The 24,049-nt window shown below is 32.5% G+C and overlaps 1 protein-coding gene and 1 long non-coding RNA gene across 6 annotated transcripts; one reads left to right on the top strand and one right to left on the bottom strand.

Moving 5' to 3' along the window:
* Positions 1–346: 346 nt before the first annotated feature.
* On the bottom strand, positions 347–1,627 carry LOC140062663 (uncharacterized). The gene is made up of 3 exons (XR_011847512.1): positions 1,488–1,627; positions 914–1,063; positions 347–540 (listed from the first exon to the last, which is right to left on the bottom strand). It is a non-coding gene; the product is annotated as an uncharacterized lncRNA (long non-coding RNA).
* A 3,639-nt stretch (positions 1,628–5,266) lies between these two features.
* Positions 5,267–23,308, top strand: LOC140062906 (uncharacterized). 5 transcript variants are annotated; one of them, XM_072109294.1, is made up of 6 exons: positions 5,267–5,350; positions 5,739–6,093; positions 16,241–16,425; positions 17,627–17,731; positions 19,942–20,220; positions 20,772–23,308. In XM_072109294.1, exons 2-6 carry the CDS (start codon positions 5,915–5,917, stop codon positions 20,918–20,920), a joined length of 897 nt encoding a protein of 298 aa, XP_071965395.1. In that variant the 5' UTR covers positions 5,267–5,350; positions 5,739–5,914; the 3' UTR covers positions 20,921–23,308. The 5 variants fall into 5 exon arrangements, with proteins under 5 accessions (XP_071965395.1, XP_071965400.1, XP_071965396.1 ...); XM_072109299.1 differs by lacking the exon at positions 17,627–17,731; XM_072109295.1 differs by lacking the exons at positions 5,267–5,350; positions 5,739–6,093 and adding an exon at positions 12,377–12,564.
* Positions 23,309–24,049: the final 741 nt, after the last annotated feature.

Raw genomic sequence — 24,049 nt, forward strand, 5'->3', positions numbered from 1 at the left:
CAGTACAGTACAGTACTAGGCAGTACAGTACAGTACTAGGCAGTACAGTACTAGGCAGTACAGTACAGTACTAGGCAGTACAGTACAGTACTAGGCAGTACAGTACAGTACTAGCCCTTCATTCTGATCCGTCAAACAGCTTTAATCAATACTGCAACTCTTCGTATTACAGCATAATGTAAACGGAAAAATAATGCACGATTAAGTGTAAATACATGCAACCAACGCCACTCCCAGGTTACTGGATATAATAAAAGATCACATCGAATGTAGGCCTAAATATTTAGGGTTTTAATGACATAAAATCAGTTGAAATAAACACTCAAATACTATCTGTAACAGATAATTATGTTTCTTTGTTTTGTTTATTAACACAAACTCAGCAATCTTATATCTTTAAAGTAAGTTAACATAAATGAGAATAACACTCCAGTGAAAATCAAAGTTTCTCTACATTTTCAGTTCAATTAAAAGTTCTGTTTTATTCACAGTATCAAGCAAACATCAAATTGCATCTGGAAATATTTCTCCCAATGACATCTGAAAATGGAAAAATAAAATATTACTAATTAAAACATGGCATACAACAAAGATGGGGGTGGGGGAGGGTTAGGACAACAAAGGCACCAGGGATATCACTTTATGCTACCTAGTCTTCCCTGCTATTAGTACTGTATTACTAAACCAATTCAATATTTATTGTACATTTTATTCATTAGGACAGATTTAATGTCTTGTCTATATTTTTGTTTGAAAACCAATTTATAAGTATATTCAGTTCTCTTTTTGATTCCTCTCCTGTTTATATCTTGGATGTTGTTTGCAATTGTATTTTCATGACATTTTTTTATACTAATTAAATAATAATAATAATAAATTGGTGAAAACCGTGACAATAAAACCATTAATTTACTTCTTTTTTATCTAGGTATCTGCATGTGTTTATTCTTCTGTCTTGAATTGTTGTTTGATGTATGGTAATTTGTCAAGCACCAGTTTCCAATTTGTCATATAGACCAATCCGACAGCAGCTCCTGCTCCCCATACATATCCAGTCTTTCGCCTTTTTACCAAAATAAAATTGTAATTAACATTTACGGTTTAAAATTAAACTGTACACATAGGCCTATTGCTTACTAAAAATATTAATTAATATAATACTATTTTTTGTTCACAACAATCACACTGTCCGTATGTTCAGTGAATTAGTGTTACTAGTCTAGGCCTAGTTAGTGGTAAGTATTACGTTTGGACTAGTATAAAATAGTTTTTTTGAAGTGTATGCATGTTCAACCATGCCAATGCATTGTAATTTGGTCAAGTTCTTGGTGGGACGATTCGTCCACCTACGTACCAACACTGCCGCGCCAGCAAGTTTAGTTAGCGGCTACTTGATTGACACAGCCTTGTACGTATAGTTGGGGCCTGGCCTAATAAGCACAGAGAACTATATTTAATTCAAGCGGTCTGAAAGAATGTTAACTTACCAACTGGCTGCTATTTCAATGTATTTTCTTCCAATATATCTATTTAAAATTTGAGTAATCATTTTAAACCTTTTTTCGTGATTCTTAGTTTTACCGGTGTTTTTTCCACTTCAATTCTACGTACTCGACTCTACTAGTACTAATCCTACACTGTATAGAAAGAGGGCAGCAAACACAAAAACGTATACAAAAATCACAATTTTAAATTTAAAATAAATTTATTGAAAAATCAATGGGAAAATAAAAACACAGCCCTACATGATCACTAACGAATTTGAACGTATTTTGTCTGATTTAAATTTCGAAAGCTGACAAAGAGAGGATATTGCCAGATTATAACAAATTGTAATAATTAGGCGACCTACTAATTCTATGTTCGTTTGTGGGATATAACAAGAAGTATCGACGGTAGTAGTAGAGTACGTACAATTTAAAATCTGAGTGCGTACTTTTAGAGTGGGCACGAGCATACTCAGGTAGTACTCCTTTTGATTATTCACCTGCTTGTGTGTTATAATAATATGGCCTGGTTTCTTGAATGAAACGGACACATACACATTGATTACACAGAGATCCAATGAGATAATCATAAATGATTTTGGGCCAGTACAGAATAAAGTTGCCTTCAATGGTATTTTCGTATATTCCTTTGCAATGCAAAGTTATAACAATATTCCGTGTAGTTCGAGTTAAATCTTGTAGGGGTCGTAATCGGAAATTGTTGGCCGGCCTACTATCTGGGGCAACTTACAGGATAAAATTACTGTTAATGATATTTTCGTATATCCCACTAAGGATAATACAGCAATGTACTCTATTCTCGGGCAACTTACAGGACAAAGTTGCTGCCATTGCTGTTTTAACATTGTACACACATACGGGAACGATGTCCAACAACTTTTATCCATGTGGCTTTTCACATGATTAAATCCATTTTTTACCCGATCCTATTTGGTGCCCCAGGAAAAATTTACAGGATATGACCAGGTAACAATACTGATTATTGATGAATCTTGGCCATATAATCAGCCCATATAATCAGCCCATCAATCAGCTTTTCACATGAATAAACTTTCTGGGCGCCCGGTCTACTTGTTTAAAACAACTGAAATTGAGCAGAGATTCTATTCAAAGTGTATGTTAAATGTAGTTAATTTTCTTCTGGTTAACAATCATATATCTGTTAAAAATGTATTTATAGAGAATGTTTTTCTAGGTTCTTGTGTCAGTCGAGTCATATTTGCAAATGCAAACATGTGATTTATTTTTATTTTCAAATTTCCTGAAATATTACCATGTAAACTATTATGTAAACATCAGGGAAGAGTTAAATTACAATTGTAATTTAACTCTTCCCTGGTAAACCTAAAATGCTGTAAACATTTCTATTTTGCCATGTAGGCCTATAACAGTCGAGCATTTCTTAATATAAAACCTTTTGAAAAGTTATATTGATTGCATAAATTGTCATGTTATTTTGTTTCTTATTGTTAATTATACATTTGTTTACATGTTTAATTAGTGTTCATCTCAATGTGAATCAAATAACCATTTCCTATAGCTTACTACTCTACTTACTGTAACAAAGAGAACGTTTTTTACTTTTTTGTGAATGTGATAATACAATTCAGAATATTTTTCGTAGTTTATTAATTTGCAATAACCCCCTCTATAGAAAGAAAACTGTTTTTATGCAATTAAGTCATGTTTTTTAAATTTTCTCATCAAATCTTCATAAAACAAGTCATGAATTAAAAATAACAGGCATTTAAGATATTATTTTTCAACTACAGTATTTATTATTGAATTTTTATTGAAAAATAATCTGACCTGAGAACATAATATAGATGATAAATTAATAATAATGAATATAAGCCGGCCCGGGGGGGGGGGGGGAGAATCGCTCATCCTGATCAGCTGCGCGCACGTCACACACCACGCACACACACCCACTCCCGCGATGTCCCCTCTGCTGACAGTCTGTAGCATGCATCAGGACGTCTCCGGCGTACTCTGCTGGTAGGCTATATGCTATGTATTAAAAACCAGTATGGTTTCATGTTGTTTTTGTGCATAAGCCTAGTTAATAATATTATTATTCGAAATTAATATTATTCGGGAATGCAAGGAGATCGATGGATGGAGGATTCTACAAATGAGAGATTTGTAAAAGAGTCTAGAAATTTCCACTCTCATTCTCAAGAACGTTGGTTTTCTCGGCAACCATCACCACCTCCCAACAGCGGCCCGGTTACGATGCCGACAGTGGTCACTCTCACTGTTCAGCCTCTTGAACCTGCTCCTGAGGCGGAAAATTCAAAACGTGTGCGTGACAGGCCTACTAGACAAATGCCTATGGGCTTTGGCTTAGGAACACCGTCCTCAACTTATACTAAAAGACGAAAGAAGTTATTAAAACTTCCTGATGAAAAAAGTACGGGTTCAAATTAAATTTAAATAAAAAAAATATTCTAGCCTCTAGGCCTAGGCCTAGGCTAGCTAGACAGAGATATAGATAGGCCTAGCCTATCAATTATACTATAGAGGGCTCTTTAGGCCCTAGGCCTAGGCCTAGCCTATATAGCTAGCCTACTACTAAACAAGCTACAAGTCCAGCCTAGCTAGTATACAGTACTATCCTAGACCCTACCTACCTTGCTAAGTTTAATTGAGCACTTTTTAAGGCTTGGCCTACACTTGTTATTTTCTTTTTTGCAGGACCAGTATCGACGCAAGATAAATCTCGCTGCAAAACACCATCCCAACCTCTGCAGAATGATTTAGATTGGACATATTTTTTGGACAAGCATCTCCCATTCAGGTACAACATTTTACAAACATTTGTGGAATAGGAATATTTCATAGGCCACCAGTAGTGGAAGGGGGAGCATCTTCTATGACGTCGTCCATCCCAACCACCATAATCTGGAATTTGTATTTATTTTACCATTAGTTATTAATTATCACCATTGCGTTATGTAGGCTTATTTCTGTCATTTATACTCTTCCTCGAGTCCCCCATTTCTGGATCCATGTCTTGGTTTTTCAACTCGCTTATTTATAAATACATACTAGCTTGCATGTATTTTCAAATACATTTAAACAATGCTGGGTGAAAAACCACACCAGAGAAAAAGCAGATGATATAATAGTGATATCTTTAATTGGATTGTTTTAAAGAGTCTTTTACTAACAAACTGAACAATGGTTCTTTGAAAACTGAGGGGTAAAAAAAAAACCATGCACTTAAATATACAATAAAAAAAGTATAAAGCTGAGCATGATAAAACCCATTCATCCATGACATCTAGACCCACAGTGTACATTTAATTTATTTCTATTAGTATGGGTATTAGTATTATAAACCTGGAACAGAAGTTTGTATTTAGTGTTGTATGTAAGTATATTGCACTGTTCTGTTTTAAAATTGATAATTGAAAATGATTAATTAAAACTATACCTATTATTATTATTACAGTTTAATTGTTAAAACAATGTTAAAATTTCAGTTTTCTAGCAAATGGTTCAATGGATTTCATGCTTATAGTGAGTTAAATTTATTGCATCCAGGTCAAACTACTTTTATATTGTGAGACAGTATCCATAGTAACCACATAGTTGATACCTTTAACATACCTAATTCAGTCAGAGACTAAACAGAGAAGTCACTGTTATTGCAACATACAGTAGTTTTAGGCTTGAAAAATATTATTTGTTTAGAGGAGTGTTGGGAGTCATTTGGTGTTCAGTGTTTTAAAGCCTATTATATTTGTTGAGAACTTGAAAAGCATTATAAATTGCTTTGTTCTTTTTGAAAGGCGGTGTTTCTGTACACATTGTTTTATAACATGCTTAATTAAAAGGTTAGTGTGTATCATTTAATATGTAATTGAGTGTCAGATCCATGCATTCATGTGTGGAATAATGGTGGTGTTTAACATTAAAAAGTAACACATCTAGAAAAGAATTACAGTAATCTAAATTATGAGAGCTGTGATATGCATACATTTTATATTATGTCCATGAGAGAATTCAATTGTTGTGAGTGAGTTTATGCCTAATGGATGTAACTCTAAAATCTCATTTTAATATGAAGCAGATTGCTTTTTTATGAGAGTGATTGTCTTCTTCTCTCTCTAGTAAAGATTCAGCATTTTAATTATCAAAGTTCAATGACATTTTGACTTCCAAGTATACAGACACCTAATATAAAGAGCTGCTAATGTATTGTATTGATTATTTTTCTATCAGTTCTGCTTGATTACTCGAGACTCCTGGCAAAATATTTTCCAACACATTGAATCCATCATCGCCTGTTGTATATTTACCTGTGTACCTTTGACATTATCATGTACTCAGTGTAACTTGATGTTCTACTTGGCAAAAATGTTACGTTGTCATTTGTGAATGGACCGAGGACCAGCATCATGGCAGCTGTTGCACCCCCAGAAGAACTGTCCTGCTGCATTGGCATGTTTATGCCTAAAAAGAGAATTGTCTTGAAGAAGAATTCCTCCTCAAACGTTCCACAAGTGAAGCCGATTCTTAAGCCTGTCAGAGTTGTTCCTTTACGGTATTCTAAGTCGTCTGTGTGGAATGCATTGCAGTAAGTAACGTTGATGTGATCTTGTTGCATTTGGACATCATTGTTCTATGCTAGGATATAAGCTAATATTCAATTCAACTTATGTTGTAATGTTTAATAAATATTACACTCACGTACATGGACGCCTTACACTGTTCACAATAACCTTACTAGAATTACAAACTTTAACTTATCACTTTTTTTTGGACAGAATATTAATAATTAATTAATAGGTTAGAACGAAACACACAAATGGTCAAATTGCGCCTTCGGGCCCTTGGCACTCCCACCGAAGTATTACTAACACTCCTTTTTTTCAGAATTCTGGATCCTTGCCTGGTGGTATCCCTCAAAAAGTAATAATAAATAACAGAACACTGAACATTATTTGCCAACAAACATTATTTTATATGGGTGTGGTCTTTTTCCACAAGGTAAAACATTATCATGAGCTGTAGGATAGTATAGGCTGTTTCTTTTGCTACTGTTCTTATTTTGAAAGGAGTACTTTCTGGCTTGTTTGGATGCCTATCTTTTACTTTTCAATCTGCCTACATGTTGTATGAGTATACAATAAATTAATTATCAGTAAATAGCAATGCACCTGGAGCCAAAGAATATGAAGTAAGAATTATTAAAACATCCTGAAGGCAACTTTGTTTATGACATTAAACTTTGCTAATTTCAACAACTGTACTTGGCATGCTGCAGGACATTATTAAGTCAAGTATACTGTACTACACCAGGTCACTGACCCACGAATGTGACTACTGTAAAATTAAAACTCTTTAGTTTTATTTCTTGATTATCGTACACAATGTATATGTGCTTTAACAAAAATCCAGTACCATACATCTGTCCAGATGGGTACTTGAGGTTGTTACCCTAATTATAACTAAAACAATACAAAAATAAAATCTGAAAAAAAAACATTTTTGTCCTTAGAGCCTTTTCCCGCATTCCAAAATCACTATGGATTACAATTACTACAGTAAGGTTTTGCAATATCAACTGACAGTAAATGCAATTTTATGCTCTTGACAAATTAGTAAATACTTTTAATCGCTAATAAAATGTAAAAATTATTTTTTTAATTTAAAATAATATCAAAATTTGTACCTGTGCATACAAATAAAAAAAAAATTGAAATGCATAACAAATTATGTTTTTTTTTTAAATTTTAATAATTTGCAAGGTTGAGTGGAGTAATGCTAAGCTTCACACTCCTTGGATCTCCCGAGTGTTTTGGACGCGATAAAACATTTAATAACCATTCACTTTTCAGCTAAGTGTTGAATTTCTCGCATGGCATTGAACTCATAGCAATTAATTTAATCTGGGTCTGTTTGACCCCATGTCTGTTACTATTCATCTTGCCCTGAGGGAATATCGCCCCCAATTTGTTGTTTGGATCGAACCTTTTCAGATACACAGGCAATAATTCAATCATGGAAATCTTCTTCTTCCTTCTTTCATTTAGGAACAAACTTCATAGTTGAAGGCCACTGCTCCACCATAGTCAATAGACCACTGGTTATAGCTGTTGCAATGCAACTTTTTTGGGGTTTTTGTTTGCATACAGTAAGTTGTGCATATAAAATGTACAATCCCTAATGTTCCTACTTTTTCTTCATGATTTTGTTGATCAAGAAACATTTTCAATTAGGCTGGGAGGAGAAACGTTTTCGCTCCTGAAATGCTGCTGGCACCAAACTTTTTAAGGAATGATTAAGGATTGGAGAGTCATTACAGACTTAGACTTATTTGCGGACCTCCTCAGACCTTTTTCCTAATTTTTTTTGGTAAATCCACCCTTCACAAGAATTCAAATGTTTTTAAATTTTAAAATGTAATATGTATTGTTATTAATTACACTACAGCAAAACATTGTCTAGCGCTAGCAATTCTTTCGACTGTCACTTCTATTCAGTATAATACAAAAAATGTAAAGTTTAAAACAAAAATGTTTAATATCAATAATTTGTGAATAGAACAATACATTATGATCATGTTCTAGTCTTACTTCTAATAAATATTTACTTATTTTAGAAGGTTAAATTATCCTTAAAAGAATAATCAACAAACCACACCCAAAGTTCATTGACAATGCTGTTCACTGGTGCAAAAGTAGTAAGATATTAATTAAATTAATATCACCGCATTGTCAACAATGCATTATAAAACTGCTCATCGTTGTTCATCTTTCGTGTAATCAGAATAAAATAAGCAGGTGGAGTTTAGAGACTTAGTGGAGACTCTGCAGTCATGCATTTGTTATCCATTCATTATTACATCACAAGTGTTTGTATTTTCACTTTGTGTTATTTATTGATTTGTTAAAATAATAAAATGTTTATGAATTTTGGTGAATATCACACGCTATACAGAAAGAAAGGGAAAAACAGCTAAAAAGTCATGAAGAAAAACTATTCAGTATTTATTGATAACTTCAGTACAGTGTTTAACATAAATACAAGTATTTAAGTAATTATATGTTTTACGATGTATTGTACAGTACAACTACTAGGTTTTATTGATAATATTTATTGCTGCCAATTTCCTAAGCTGACTTTAGATAAGAATGTAGGTCATTATGGTCACATGATATGTCTTTTGAATAATGAATACAATTAACTATGATGTTGATTAACACCTGCGTTTAAAAAAAATATTTTTTAATGTTTCTTAACAAAAACTTAAAAACATAATGTGTGTCTTGTCAGGCACTGGATAGTCGCAATATTTTTGTTTTGTGAAAAATGTTATAGGTAATATCTAAAATTCATTAGTAGTAGTACCCGTCCATTGTCATACAAAAAGTATCTTATCCTTGCATTTTGCATTAATTAAAATCTGTCAAAATTATAGGCCTACTACTACTGTATTTTAACATGTGATAATAATGAGTGACAATTATGGTACACCGTCAAAAATATATTGCTTAGGCCTATGTTGCATTGGACTAAATAAAAGCTCTGTCTACACGTACACTATCAAACTTTATTTTGTGACACAAAAATGTGATGTGCCCATCGGCATACAGTATATGGATATAATGATGTCATATCACCACCATATTTGGGCATATCACTGCCAAATTTGGGCACATCAAACTAGTTTGATAGTGTAGATAGTGCTTAACAGATATAAAAATAGTATATTCAACATATATTAATTATTATAAAACAGATTCCTATATAAATACACTATCCCTTTAACATTTCAATCTAATATGAATACAGAAATATCTATGGTAATTGGTATTACAATGATGATTATTTAAAATAAATTAGATATTTTCACTTTCTATTAAATAACAATTGTTTTAATGTATAGAAAGTGAATTTTACTCAAATGGAGACAATTTGATTTATAAAGAAGCCGTGTCCAAGAATAAATAACATTCTTACTTATTAATTATTGTATACTGTATAAATATTTAATTAAAACTGTTAATGTTGCTTAATCTTAAAAGAAGTTTCAATTTAATACAAATGCTGATTAGACTACCAACGGTATAGTAAATATAATTTCACTGTAAAAGGAAATTAAGTTTTGAAAGCATCTTGCGTGCAGGTGGAATTATCTATTTAAAAGGTTTAATTGTATGTGTTTGTTTTATGTTGGTCATTAAGGTTTAATTGTATGTGTTTGTTTTATGTTGGTCACTAGGTGTAATTGTATGTGTTTGTTTTATGTTGGTCACTAGGTTTAATTGTATGTGTTTGTTTTATGTTGGTCACTAGGTTTAATTGTATGTGTTTGTTTTATGTTGGTCACTAGGTTTAATTGTATGTGTTTGTTTTATGTTGGTCACTAGGTTTAATTGTATGTGTTTGTTTTATGTTGGTCACTAGGTGTAATTGTATGTGTTTGTTTTATGTTGGTCACTAGGTGTAATTGTATGTGTTTGTTTTATGTTGGTCACTAGGTTTAATTGTATGTGTTTGTTTTATGTTGGTCACTAGGTGTAATTGTATGTGTTTGTTTTATGTTGGTCACTAGGTTTAATTGTATGTGTTTGTTTTATGTTGGTCACTAGGTTTAATTGTATGTGTTTGTTTTATGTTGGTCACTAGGTTTAATTGTATGTGTTTGTTTTATGTTGGTCACTAGGTTTAATTGTATATGTTGGTTTTAAGTTGGTCACTAGGTTTAATTGTATGTGTTTGTTTTATGTTGGTCACTAGGTTTAATTGTATGTGTTGGTTTTAAGTTGGTCACTAGGTTTAATTGTATGTGTTTGTTTTATGTTGGTCACTAGGTTTAATTGTATGTGTTTGTTTTATGTTGGTCACTAGGTTTAATTGTATGTGTTTGTTTTATGTTGGTCACTAGGTTTAATTGTATGTGTTTGTTTTATGTTGGTCACTAGGTTTAATTGTATGTGTTTGTTTTATGTTGGTCACTAGGTGTAATTGTATGTGTTTGTTTTATGTTGGTCATTAAGGTTTAATTGTATGTGTTTGTTTTAAGTTGGTCACTAGGTGTAATTGTATGTGTTTGTTTTATGTTGGTCACTAGGTGTAATTGTATGTGTTTGTTTTATGTTGGTCACTAGGTGTAATTGTATGTGTTTGTTTTATGTTGGTCACTAGGTTTAATTGTATGTGTTTGTTTTATGTTGGTCACTAGGTGTAATTGTATGTGTTTGTTTTATGTTGGTCACTAGGTTTAATTGTATGTGTTTGTTTTATGTTGGTCATTAAGGTTTAATTGTATGTGTTTGTTTTATGTTGGTCACTAGGTGTAATTGTATGTGTTTGTTTTATGTTGGTCACTAGGTGTAATTGTATGTGTTTTATGTTGGTCACTAGGTGTAATTGTATGTGTTTGTTTTATGTTGGTCATTAAGGTGTAATTGTATGTGTTTGTTTTATGTTGGTCACTAGGTGTAATTGTATGTGTTTGTTTTATGTTGGTCACTAGGTGTAATTGTATGTGTTTTATGTTGGTCACTAGGTGTAATTGTATGTGTTTGTTTTATGTTGGTCACTAGGTTTAATTGTATGTGTTTGTTTTATGTTGGTCACTAGGTGTAATTGTATGTGTTTGTTTTATGTTGGTCACTAGGTGTAATTGTATGTGTTTGTTTTATGTTGGTCACTAGGTGTAATTGTATGTGTTTGTTTTATGTTGGTCACTAGGTGTAATTGTATGTGTTTGTTTTATGTTGGTCACTAGGTGTAATTGTATGTGTTTGTTTTATGTTGGTCACTAGGTGTAATTGTATGTGTTTGTTTTATGTTGGTCACTAGGTTTAATTGTATGTGTTTGTTTTATGTTGGTCACTAGGTTTAATTGTATGTGTTTGTTTTATGTTGGTCACTAGGTTTAATTGTATGTGTTTGTTTTATGTTGGTCACTAGGTTTAATTGTATGTGTTTGTTTTATGTTGGTCACTAGGTTTAATTGTATGTGTTTGTTTTATGTTGGTCACTAGGTTTAATTGTATGTGTTTGTTTTATGTTGGTCATTAAGGTGTAATTGTATGTGTTTGTTTTATGTTGGTCACTAGGTTTAATTGTATGTGTTTGTTTTATGTTGGTCATTAAGGTGTAATTGTATGTGTTTGTTTTATGTTGGTCACTAGGTTTAACTGTATGTGTTTGTTTTATGTTGGTCATTAAGGTTTAATTGTATGTGTTTGTTTATGTTGGTTATTAATTAAAACTGATTCCATACAAAAGCATTCATATTTTCTCAAATTATTTAAAAGAGAAACATATCTTATGACCATACGCACAGACCTAATTTCTACACTATCAAAAAAATGTGATTTGCCCATACAATATATGGAATGGACATGATAATGTCATATCACTACCATAGTGTGATGATAGTGTAGATGAGCTTTACATGGAGTACTCATGATTTTCTATAAAACATTTTACCATAACTTTTAGGTGGTAGACCTGGAATTATTACAGAATAAATACTAATGTACACTGTAGTTTATATTCTTTCATAACTGTTCATAATTCAAATGTAGGCCCACTACACTATGTATGACGTTAATACCGGTAGTATAGATATTAGACAGTATAATAATTGATATCCTTATCTGATTCGGTGACAGATTTGACAACATTTGCTTAGCTTATCTTCACCATGTATTTGACGTGTGCATCATCAACAATGGAATAGTCCTTCAATCACGTACAGAAGGTCAAAAATAATAAAATGATAATATTAGAAAATACCAGATGTTGTCAAACAGAGGAATTCGTTCGTGTTGGAAGTACTGTTTGTGAATAGTAGTAGATAATAAGTCCAAAGAAGCAATGTGTAGTTGTATGAGAATCATCTGATTATGGAGAGTTGCATGGTTGTGGTTAGGCCTCCCAGGTTGAATGCCCCTCCCACTCAGACTACTACCGTAAGAAGCTTAAGCGCCTCTTCTAGGGAGACTTTGTGGTATCCGACAAAAGTGAACATTGGGCTGCAAATTCATCGACCCTTGGGTCGACTACGGGATTCTACTTCTGACTGGTAGGATTGGTTTTTCGTTGTAATTCATATACTTTTTTTTTAAATAAACGTGAAATAATTGGTCAATACAGATGATCATGTCTCGGAAAACTAGACGCATTTGCACTTTAACCAACATTATTGTCTACAGTATATACTGTTTTTTAGGCAACGCATTTTTAAACACACAAAGAAATTACTATCAGTAGGCCTACACTTTTTGCTTAAAGTATACTGCTGTAGTGTATGGTGTCTATAAGTGTAGGCACTTTCTCTTGTCTACAGTAGCTAAAAAAGTAAAAGTCTTGTCCTGTTCTGTTTATGTCAGTATTTGAAATGAATGACAACATTTTATTTTGAAAAACTTGTCACAATACCGCATCCCATTTTGTAATGAGTTACTGTGTGGCTTTATAGTACTATTTCAATTTAGGTTTTATGGCCTTTCCAGCTTTGATAGGTAAGTGATAATTAATATCATCAACCCGCACCATCTTGTCAGTCTAATAAATAATATATTTGTCTAGAAATAGTTGTCGCATTTTAGTACTGTAGATTTACCATGTTTAACAACTGATTCAAGAATGTTTTTTTTTCTTGCTATTTAAATTCATTATTTTCTCCCTGCCTCATTTTAATGATGTAGAGTTTAGTAGTAGTGTAGTACACAATCAGTAATCCGCATTAAACTTACAGTTTTACTTATAATGTATGATATTTTCATTTTTAAACATTATTTAGTTATTTATTTTACTCCTATATAAAACATAGTTTCATTCAATATTTTCATATTTTGTATCAACCCATCTGTATTATAATGATTGTACCTTAAATAATAAATGGTTATTCAAAAGGTTGTTTCTGAGTAGTTTACATTTGACATTTTTCATAATTCATGACTAAATATTAAAGATGTTAATTGTGTTTTGATAACCATTTAGCAAGACCTATACTGTGCTGCCTCAACCAAAAAGCATTTTATGACAAATGATGTTATTTAAATGTACAGTGGCACAGTAGATATGCTATCAATAACTTTGTTCTTCTTAAGGTTATCCATTGTTAATGTATCCCCATGCAAAGTGTGATTTAAAAAACAATGATACCTTCTACTGTCCAATTCCATGCTCAAGTTGTGATTTAATGATTTCCAACCACAGACTAAAGGTGTTCAGGAAATTGCAGAGAATCTAGCCTAGCTCACTGTTTCAGAGTCTGTATTTAAGTGAAGGATTAGAATAGTCTGTGTACTGTATACTGCTTTTCAGGGTTATTTTCCATAGATTATATTTATATTTTCTGCTGCTAATGTTAACCTGGTACTCTTATGCGAAGTGACATTTGCAGCTGACCGGATGACAGTCCATTATTATACTATGGATTATACATTATTCAATATGTGATTAGGAGATAGGTTTAACCGAAAGCTGCTTGCATGCGTCACAAATGCCGATATGGGATTATTTTTGTCGTACAATTACGTCATCATTGTGATGGCATTTGAAATGCCAAGTCTACCATTAATACTGTAGTACAATATTATATTTCACAGCATTACTACACATGATATACACAAGTACTCATACATTCATGCTTGACAGTTCATAGTCGAATGGTTACTTTGAGATTTAATGAAGAAAAATGTCTGAAGAAACCAGTTTTGAGTGTCTGATACATTCTTACATGAAAACAGCCTTTGTTGGAAGATTTATATGGATGTCAGATATAACTTTTCAAGTTATTAAAATGTGTTTTAATCATTTGCGTAGGCTGTGATTTGGAATATAATTGAGTAGAATTGTATGATATAAGAGTACATATGATTTTCTGCTAGTAACTGAGTCTTCAATTGTTGCAACTTTCTATTGCCTTGCATACACAATAAATGTTCAGTATTGTGATTTGAGCACAGAGGATTTTCTTTTAGAGTTTGTCAAAAACCTGCATCAATTTATTTACTTTTGCTGGAGAATCCAAATTGACAATGTTAATAATCGTGTGATTTCTTACGTGGACAGAAATATTATAAATGTGTGGATATGATTGGCTATCGTAGAAGAAAAAATGTTTATCAACGATTACTAAATAGATTGCGAGACGATCGTTATCTATTCAGACAACGGTAAAATTCTTTTTTTCTTTTTTTTTTAATATTTTTTTTTTATTCTTTTTTTTTAAAATTAATTAGGTGTTTATATCACATTCTCTATTCTAAAGTATTAATACAGTAAACATTTGCAAAATTGTTATTTCTTCGACTGCCCGATAATGTCTGATTTTCAAAAAATTAAATAGTATTTTAAGATCCATTAGAATCTTTACACAAAATCTGGTTTCTACATCAACTGTATAGGCCTATAGCTGAGTACATTAGTTATTTACAGTTTACACAAATGTAAATTATTGGAGTTTACACATATTACCCAATAAGATAGTTCAATAATATATTACAGTAAGTATTGTATTAATTTTGTCAGCATTGATTACTAAATAGATACTGTAGGTCTAATAATGAAACTCTCATCAACATTCTAAAGAGTTTGAACTCAACTGAGTGTTGCCTTATCACCATGGAGCTTGTAAACAATTAGATTGGACTGTTCCATTATAGAGTAACATTATAAACCAATTTCCTGTTTGTTCATTGTACAAATGATGTTCATTTACTCTCAGATAATTATTATATTACTGTATAAATAAAGGTTATTTAATATGTCAAATTGTATTTACTTTAACTTTACATTGCATTTTGGGATGATCATTTAATATGCTCAATATTGTAAAAATAAAATGAAACATTCCAAGAGATTGAATTTTTAGTGATGTATTGATCAACAATGGTAATTAATTCATGATAAGTATTGTACTTAAGCAAAGACTAAGGGGAAAGTTGAAAGATTTATTCTTTATTTTACTTAGGTGTTATAATGTATTATAAGTCATCTGGTTGATTGTGAGACATGTTAGTTAGTTAAGCCTAGCTGCTAGGCTAGACGTGACACCGACAGTTTTGCCCTAATTCAGAGGCAATTATGGCCTTCCAATCCAGGTAGCTCTGCCTAGGATAGGTTTAAGAAATATATGCCTACAGGAGAACAGTTAGTATGACAGCAGGCATGGATGAGAACAGAGATAGCCTAGCCTAGCCAGGGTAGAAATCAATAAATACTGTAGTACCAGCTGTGAAGAACAACTAACTGCTCAGCATTCATACACTATTATGCTCCTGACACTACCTTGATATTATTAATCAGGTCTGGAAACGGAAAGTTATAATAGTGTGGAGTATGAGTCGACAGCATCTTCCATTTTTAAATCGTAGATGGTATATAAATGAATTTACATTTGATGGGCATTCAGACAGACACTCGGACAAAAAATGGTACAGTATGTTCTGATCCAGCCTCAAATGTTGATCATCAACCAACAATTATCAGTGACTTTTTGGTTCATGGCACCAAACCATTATTATAAATCTTCCCTATTCCGTAAGTGCCCCTTTTGAAGCTACAGACCAGCATGAACAATTTTTTCCCTCCTCGCCCTACCACCCTGTAAAAATCCAAGATACAGCCTTGTGAATGACATGTTTATTGAAGCCAAAAATTGGACTAGATTGTTATACTATTTCTATTTATTATTATTATTATTTATTATTATTGATTAAATAAAGGATTTGTTTGTTTTTTTCTTTTAGCTCTGCTAACTCTCCGTATGGACATCAAGAGCTACCGACCACATCACCCCTTACAAACAGTTCACAGTTAGACACTGTTCGGTCTATTAGCGATGACCTTCACAACCTTGAACGTAAACTTGAGAAAGAACGTGATCGACGCACAAACACGGACTCACTTGGTGTGGCCAAATTTGAAACAAAAGGTAAGTTGATCATGTTGAAAGAACATATGTTATTGTTACTATGACTTTCGATTTATTACAGATCTGCTGGTTAGTAATCTATCCGAGGGCCTGTAGTGTAAAACCTCCCAGGAACTTTGCCGTTTCGGCTAATGTTTTCCCAAAAATGTTAGCAGTACATACAGTAGGTGAATTTTAAATAGAGAAACAACATCAGAGTGAGTAAATGTTGTTCGGTTAAGACAGTGGAATCGTAATTACGTAGCCATAACATCGGCAAGGGTTTGCGGCTCACTCGCTCCATGGTAGAAGAATGTTTTATTATTTTTAGCTTTTTTTTAAAAAAATCTACTCGGCTGAGTGACCTACAAGGTCTAAATCCGTCCCTGCCAACTATAACAGTGAGGGATCAAGCTTGTTTTTTAGCCTACAATTTATTGTACAAAATAATTTCATAATAGTAATACCGCCCTCAGTTGGTTTTAAGCTTTCATTTAATATTTAATTTTCACTAATATGCAGGTTATTTTTAATGTCTATGAATTATTCTGTCAGTTTCTATTGCGTTCCCACCCTGTCTACTGTTGGACAAAAAAGTGTCATGTGCCCAAATAATGGTAGTGATATGCTTAAATATGGTAGTGATATGACATGTCCATATATGGGCACATCACATTTGTTTGTCACATAAAGTTTGATAGAGTGTAGACAGAGCTTAAAATAGTACATTGACAGATGTTAGTAATATTGAAACAGTTTTGTTTTCTTTGTTTATATTGTTGGTAATCAAAACTAAGGATAATAATGCTAACTTGGATAACAATGCGTACTTGAGTCTCATCAATTTCAATTTATGTCTTTACTTCCTCAAGTTTTTTTCTCCTCAAATCCTCGGCTCACCTCAGAGATAATATGATTTTTTGTATTGTAACATTTTTTGTGTGCTATCAACGGTTTTGTCATTCACAAGTCACTTTGAAAAAATATTCACCAATTTGCTATACATGTTCTTTAATGAAAAAAATCAAAACAGTACAATTAGTTTAATTTAAGCTGAGTCCAGTAAATGAGCAGTTAAGACAGAGGGCAACTCCAAATTACAGCCACTATAGTAGAAAAGGTGTTTAAAAGATAAAAACTTAAAAGCGGTCCAGTGCACTTTTGTAAACGATCCTACATATTTCAGTAATAAATAGAATACAAGTTTTAATTCTTGTTTAAGATATTACAGTTGCAAGGTGGAACTTTCGCAAGCCAGTGGCTGCACCGCCTGAATCACCACCATTACAGACATCCAGCAGTTGCTGCACTGTTAATGAGGATACAGGTAGTGCCAGTTGTCCAAACAAACATATTCCTCCATAATTTTACTAACTGCTTAAATATATTAACTGTAGATTCATAAGAAATTGAAATTGGCACTCAGAGTCGCCTTCAGATAGTGCCAGTTGTCCACACACATAATCTGTATACATACAGTAGGCCTACTATTGCTTGCAACTTGTTATCAGTAGATTCATCATGAGACATTTTTATTTATTCAGTTGCACTGCTAGTATAACCTGATACAGATAGTACCAGTTGTCCACACACATAATCTGCATACATTTTTAACTACATTTACTTCATGCAATTTAACTAGATTCATTAAATGATCATCTACAGTATCTAACCATAGAGGTATAAAATTAAATCTAATTTTATACCTCCATAATCTAACCTCCATCGTCGACACACACCACAGTAATTGCTGATACCCTCTTACATAATAGGTTCATACTCTATACATGCATGTGTTCATTAGGTAGCATCAAAATAACCTCCTTCCCACCCTCCTTATACACTATTAAATTAGTTTGACAATAATGTGTGATATGCCCAAATATGGTAGGGATATTCCCAAATATGATAGTGATATGACATCATGTCTACTACATAAAAATTGATAGTGTATTTGCTTATAGCTTTGTATGAACTCACCCCCGTAATCATCATATGATCAAGTACAATAACAGATTAGTTGGCTAGCCCATCATAGCAGTAGTTTTTACTACATTGCACACCTGACTAATAATAAATTGATTGATAATCGTAATCACAACCAATCATGTCAACTTTTTACCGAGAATTCCAAGATACTGTACCATCATGATTAAAATGTTAGAAATAAATAATTCTGTTTTATAACAATTGATAAAGGAAGTATGTTAAAAAAGATTGTTTCATTCAGATTATAAGATAATTAAACTATTATGTATTTTTAAATACTTTAATTATGTCAAACATTATATCCTGTATTTACGTCTTACTTACCTTATCTAAATCATTTTTATTGAAACACATTTCCTTATTAAATAATATTTTATTTACCAATGTTAGTTCCTCATTTGTAATTCTTTATTTAATTTATTGTTCCTTGTTGATGATTATGTTCATGTTTTTCATTTTTTATTTTTCAAACTAAATATGATGATTATGGTCATGTATTATTTAAACTACTACAACATTGCATGTATCCATACATTTTATGCTACCTTAAAGATATGCCATTTTATGCTACCTTAAAGATATGCCATTTTATGTTACCTAAAATAGTTCATTAATAATAGTTCATTCTTATATAGCGCTCTACAAGCAAGCTTCTCTAAGCGCTGAACATTATTACCCCAGTCATTTTTTGGATCAAACACGTATGGAAACATACTCCCATAATGCAGCTAGTAATCAGCGCAAAGTTGTGTCTTGATCGGTAACCATTTTACACACCTGGGTGGAGAGAGGCAAATGTAAGTAAAGTATCTTGCCTAAGGATACAAGCAATGCGGCGAGAGTTTGCTTCGAACCTCGGTCTCACGATCAGTAGTTCAACGTCTAACACCCTGCGCCACACGCCCTCACCTTAAAGATATGCAAATTTATGCTACTTTAAAGATATACAATACAGAATTGTCCCCCTGAAAAAAATGATTAATGCAAGAATATTAAACTTAATGGTTACAAATAAAATGTAAAGTTTTTAATTATATTTAACTTGCAGTAAAATAAAGGCAGAAAGTTATTCAGTAATTAAAAACTAGTATTAATTAGTAATATCTGTAAACTTCCTCTTTGAAAATGAATTATTAGAAGACTGCCATGTTTAACTGCAATTGGTTTTTGTTTCTATTTGTTTAACATAGTTCATATTCTATTATTTAAGGATTAGAGAGTAGAAAAAAAACAGCCTATACTAACTTTTTTTATTGTTCAAAATGTGTTGTGATTATTAGTATAAGGAACATAATGTTATTGGTCCATATTTTATTGATTTTGTTTTGTTTTTTGGTAAACTTTTATCTTAACCGCGTTTGCTAACTAACAAAACAAGCAATTTAGTTTTCATCCACCAGTGATGCCATTGTATTGATAGTTTAATTTGTATAATACAATAGTCTCTATTAATAGCGGTTTTTGTAAAAGCATCTGAAGAATTTGTCGTAGTTACAGTACACTCTAAATATCGCCTTCCCTTTGAGCATTTTTTATTATTATCTTCAGTTTTAGGTGATGAAAATATGGAAGGATATAAGCGAAATAGTTTCAGGCCTTCAGCCAGAGGCACGTTTTTTGCCAGAGAGCACTACTTGTCTCCAAATTCAAACACGTTCACAAACATAAGTAATGATAACTCACTTGCCATGGGAGCTTTAGCAATTACTGCTCCTCCGTCAGCTACTAGTCGAAAACAACAACAATCGGTTAAAGATCTTAGAACACAGCCATCTCAAACGTTAAGATCGAGAGGAATGCTACCAATGGCAAGGGAACGAGCAAAACGTAAGACTTGCTTATTGCAAAAAATATTCTCTGATAATATCAAATGTTATCCATATAGAGCCTAGGTACTCAACAAGCAGCCAGCAGGCCAAAGTTGGCCCTGTTTAGGGTTACTTGGCCTAAAAGGTATAAAAAAGTAAGGTTTAAAAGATGGGGTTAATGTCCTTACAACCCTTGAGCTTCTTACAATTTTCTCAAGGCTCAATGGGTCCCAATTTTGTTCGTACTACTAAAATTGTATTTTAAGAACCAGTGACCATATCAGCAATCAAACATACTGTGAGATATTTCACTTAAGTCAATAAATATTTAGATAGGATAATTTTAGGATATGAGTAGTGAATACCACCGCACAGACATTTTTGAGCCAGTATGTGTGTATTGGGAGAATTTACTAAATTATTAGCTTTATACACATCGCATTGTGTTTGTACATTGCATGTAGATAAAGCATTGTCATGTCAGTAGTTTAGGTATGACCGTTTGTTTTCCATAGCTCACAGTATTTGCAGAGTGTTAAACTTTTTATTGATGTTCTTTTTGTATTACAGCTCCAAAATATGTATATTCAGATGCTGTATCAGGAGCGACTCCAGCATTTCAACAGAGGATTTCTGAATTGACAACTCTAGAAAATGAAACTTTGAGATATGAAAGAACTCGAAAGCTTAAGAAAAAGACAAAGCAAGACAGAGATTGAAAGAGCTATATTTTTTCTTAAGAGGAAGTTGATCAGAGGTCACAAAGAAGCTAAGTATTATCCTTACCTATTGGAAACTAATTTTCCTTCAGTTTGGCGATGAAACCTGCTTCAAACGATGAAAAATCAAATGTAACCGGCCAAAAGCTTTGTATCGAATTGAAAGTCTTGGACGGTTGGTGATGTCAAGCTGAGGTATCAACCTATCTCATTTACTCTTTGAAGAAAGAACAATGCTGGGTTTCATTACAGTGGTACTAGTGGTATTAACCAGTTGAGTACCGCAAGTACCAGTTTATTTCACCATCTGGTAAAAGGTAATGGATGGTGCATGTTGTTAACCAGTTGATTATCAATGGTTGGTTTATTTCACACTTTGGTGAAAGGTGATGGATTGTTTATGTTAACCAGTTGAGTACCAATACCAGTTTATTTCACCATCTGGTGAAAAGTACCACATGGTGCATGTTGTTAACCAGTTGATTATTATTGGTTGGTTTATTTCACACTTTGGTGAAAGGTGTTGGATGGTTATGTTAACCAATACTTTGGTTTAGTTACTGATATAACCAATAATTGGATGTCAAAGAAATTGTTGTTAAAAGTTCATGGTCTTTCATTGTTATTGTTCAATCTTTAAAATGTGCAGTAATAAGACTAAAATATAATTTGTGCAACCGGCTTGTTTGCAATCTAGGATGATTATTATCAGTTTGCTAGCTATGAAGAGATTCTGATATGGATAATGTAGGTACCAATCCAATGTATTGTGCTGTGCTCAAGAAAGACAGTCAGTGCTGAAATAATGTATACACTCTTTAGGATTGTTAAATGTTGGCTAAGGGAAATCCATCTATATTGTGTTGTGTGCTTCAAACGTTTGTTTGCATATTTATAGTTTTATTTTGCATAAGCACTTGTTTACAGTGCTTATATGAGAATATTGGAAGAATTTCATCTGGTTGTGGAATAGGTATTACATAAAATTTCTTTTTGAACAACCAAAAATAGTATAAGCGAACTTACAGTACGTTTCACACATTTATGATCAACTATTGGAGAAGGGGGCACGTCCTTTTGGACCTATTGGTGGCGCTATACCAACTCATCGTCGTCATGGGATTAACAACGCTAGACGATGAAACGCCAGTTTAGAATGAAACCTGATAGGTTTCGAAACGTACTGTAAGTTCGCTTATACTATTTTTGGTTGTTCAAAACGAAATTTTATGTAATATATTGTGTTGTGTGTTTCAAACGTTTGTTTGCATATTTATAGTTTTATTTTGCATAAGCACTGGTCTACAGTGCTTATATGAGAATACTTCCACCGTGAGAACAACGTCATATGAGTTCCACAGTGAATCCTTTCACAACTGACTTTTTCCGGGTTTCTTTGATTACAACATAGTGAAAATGATATGAGACATGATGACTAGTACCGTTATACTTTCAGTTTCAATCAGTATATACTTGAAGCAATATTTAGAGGCATCTCAAAGATTGCACATAGAGAAATTATGCTTTCACTGGTCTCTGTTTAGAGAGCTGTTTCAGCACTGGGCCACATTGATCAATACAGTGTCCAGAATTGCCATATTGGTCTCATCATATTAGGCAAATACATAATTTATTTTGGGAATTTATTTTGTTGATAACATTTTAAAGTTTATGCAAATTTTTTTTATGCTAACAACAGACATGACAAATTAGTTGCAAATGGAAAAGTATTTGTTTATGTGCATGCATATTCATATTTTCATCTTATTTTTTAACCAATCAGAACTCAGAAATGTTTGATTTTCACGAATAGATTTGCTTAGTGGAAACGGGCTTTAAACTAGAAGGTCTTGTCAAAGTAGAGTAACAACAAACGTAGTTGAAAATAGCTATACCACTAAATACATGTTACTGCATGCATTTGTGTAATAAGAAGAATATTGCAGTTAATGCGCTCTTTTAGTATCGAAATATAAATCCAACATTTGTAAAATCAAGTTAAATTTTCTGGTATTTCTATGCAGATGTTTTATATTTAAAGCTCCTAATTATTTAAACCTTTATTTTGTTACATTTACAAATAAAACTTATATTTTATGAAAAGGTTTCCATTGCATGTACAGGTAGTTACCGAAGAGTTTATAAAGTTTTAAGAGTTTCGAACCTTTGATCTTGTCAATAAATTATTTTATACCTACTTCGTTTTGTTACCTGCTGATAATTGTACTAATCTAAATACCGCCCTCTATGTCGTATATTCTTCCATATTGTATAATCAATGTGTTACACAATATGGTTTCCATCAAGGCAATCTATCCACTATATATCATTTTAACATGATAAACTTTGACCTTTAAAGAGAGGGCGTTTTACAATATAAATGGCGTCTAGACTTAGCCGCCTTTTGTTTGTGCGTTTGTTTTTTCGCGTCCCTGGATTGATAATTAACACACCCTTGTGGGTAGATGCAAGAGAAAAGTAATATATTAAGAAAAAAACTCAATTTACTCAAAACCAATGTTTGCGTTCGTTGCTTTGTTCAATAATTTCTGTATGAGTCATTCATTTTCGGTAGTTAGTAATACAACCTAATTATAATACAAACAACAATGCTAGGTAACAGTTTGATCAACATCATCAAAAAGCTAAATCAAACAATTAGGTTGGAGTGAGAAATTCTAAACTTGCACGAAAAACTATAATGTGGGCTTCATTCGACGCGGTTAATTATGATATTTAGCTCTTCTTCGAAGAAGATAATACATATAATAAGTTATGTAATTGAGAGCCTACCGTACTTACGCCCTATATCAGAATAGATTATTATCTATTTATTTTCATTTAGGCCTATAGGCCTAGATATTGTATTTAAACATATTTTTATTTACTAATGCGGACGCTTGTTCAAACATGGAGAACAGTTTATACCTCCATGGTACCCCACGTCATTTCATATATTAAACTTTATAAGTTATAGGCCTATATGTTTGTTTGGCATGTTTAAATATGTTCCAATTGGCAATGAAATAGGCTAAAGGTGTTTTTTCTACCACTGAAGAGAAGAAAATGTTGCCATCTGTGGCACTTTTGTTGTGTATCAACACCTTTCAATCGATTTTCAGCACGAGA

Source organism: Antedon mediterranea, chromosome 11, assembly GCF_964355755.1.
Source record: "Antedon mediterranea chromosome 11, ecAntMedi1.1, whole genome shotgun sequence".
Classification (NCBI taxonomy): domain Eukaryota; kingdom Metazoa; phylum Echinodermata; class Crinoidea; order Comatulida; family Antedonidae; genus Antedon; species Antedon mediterranea.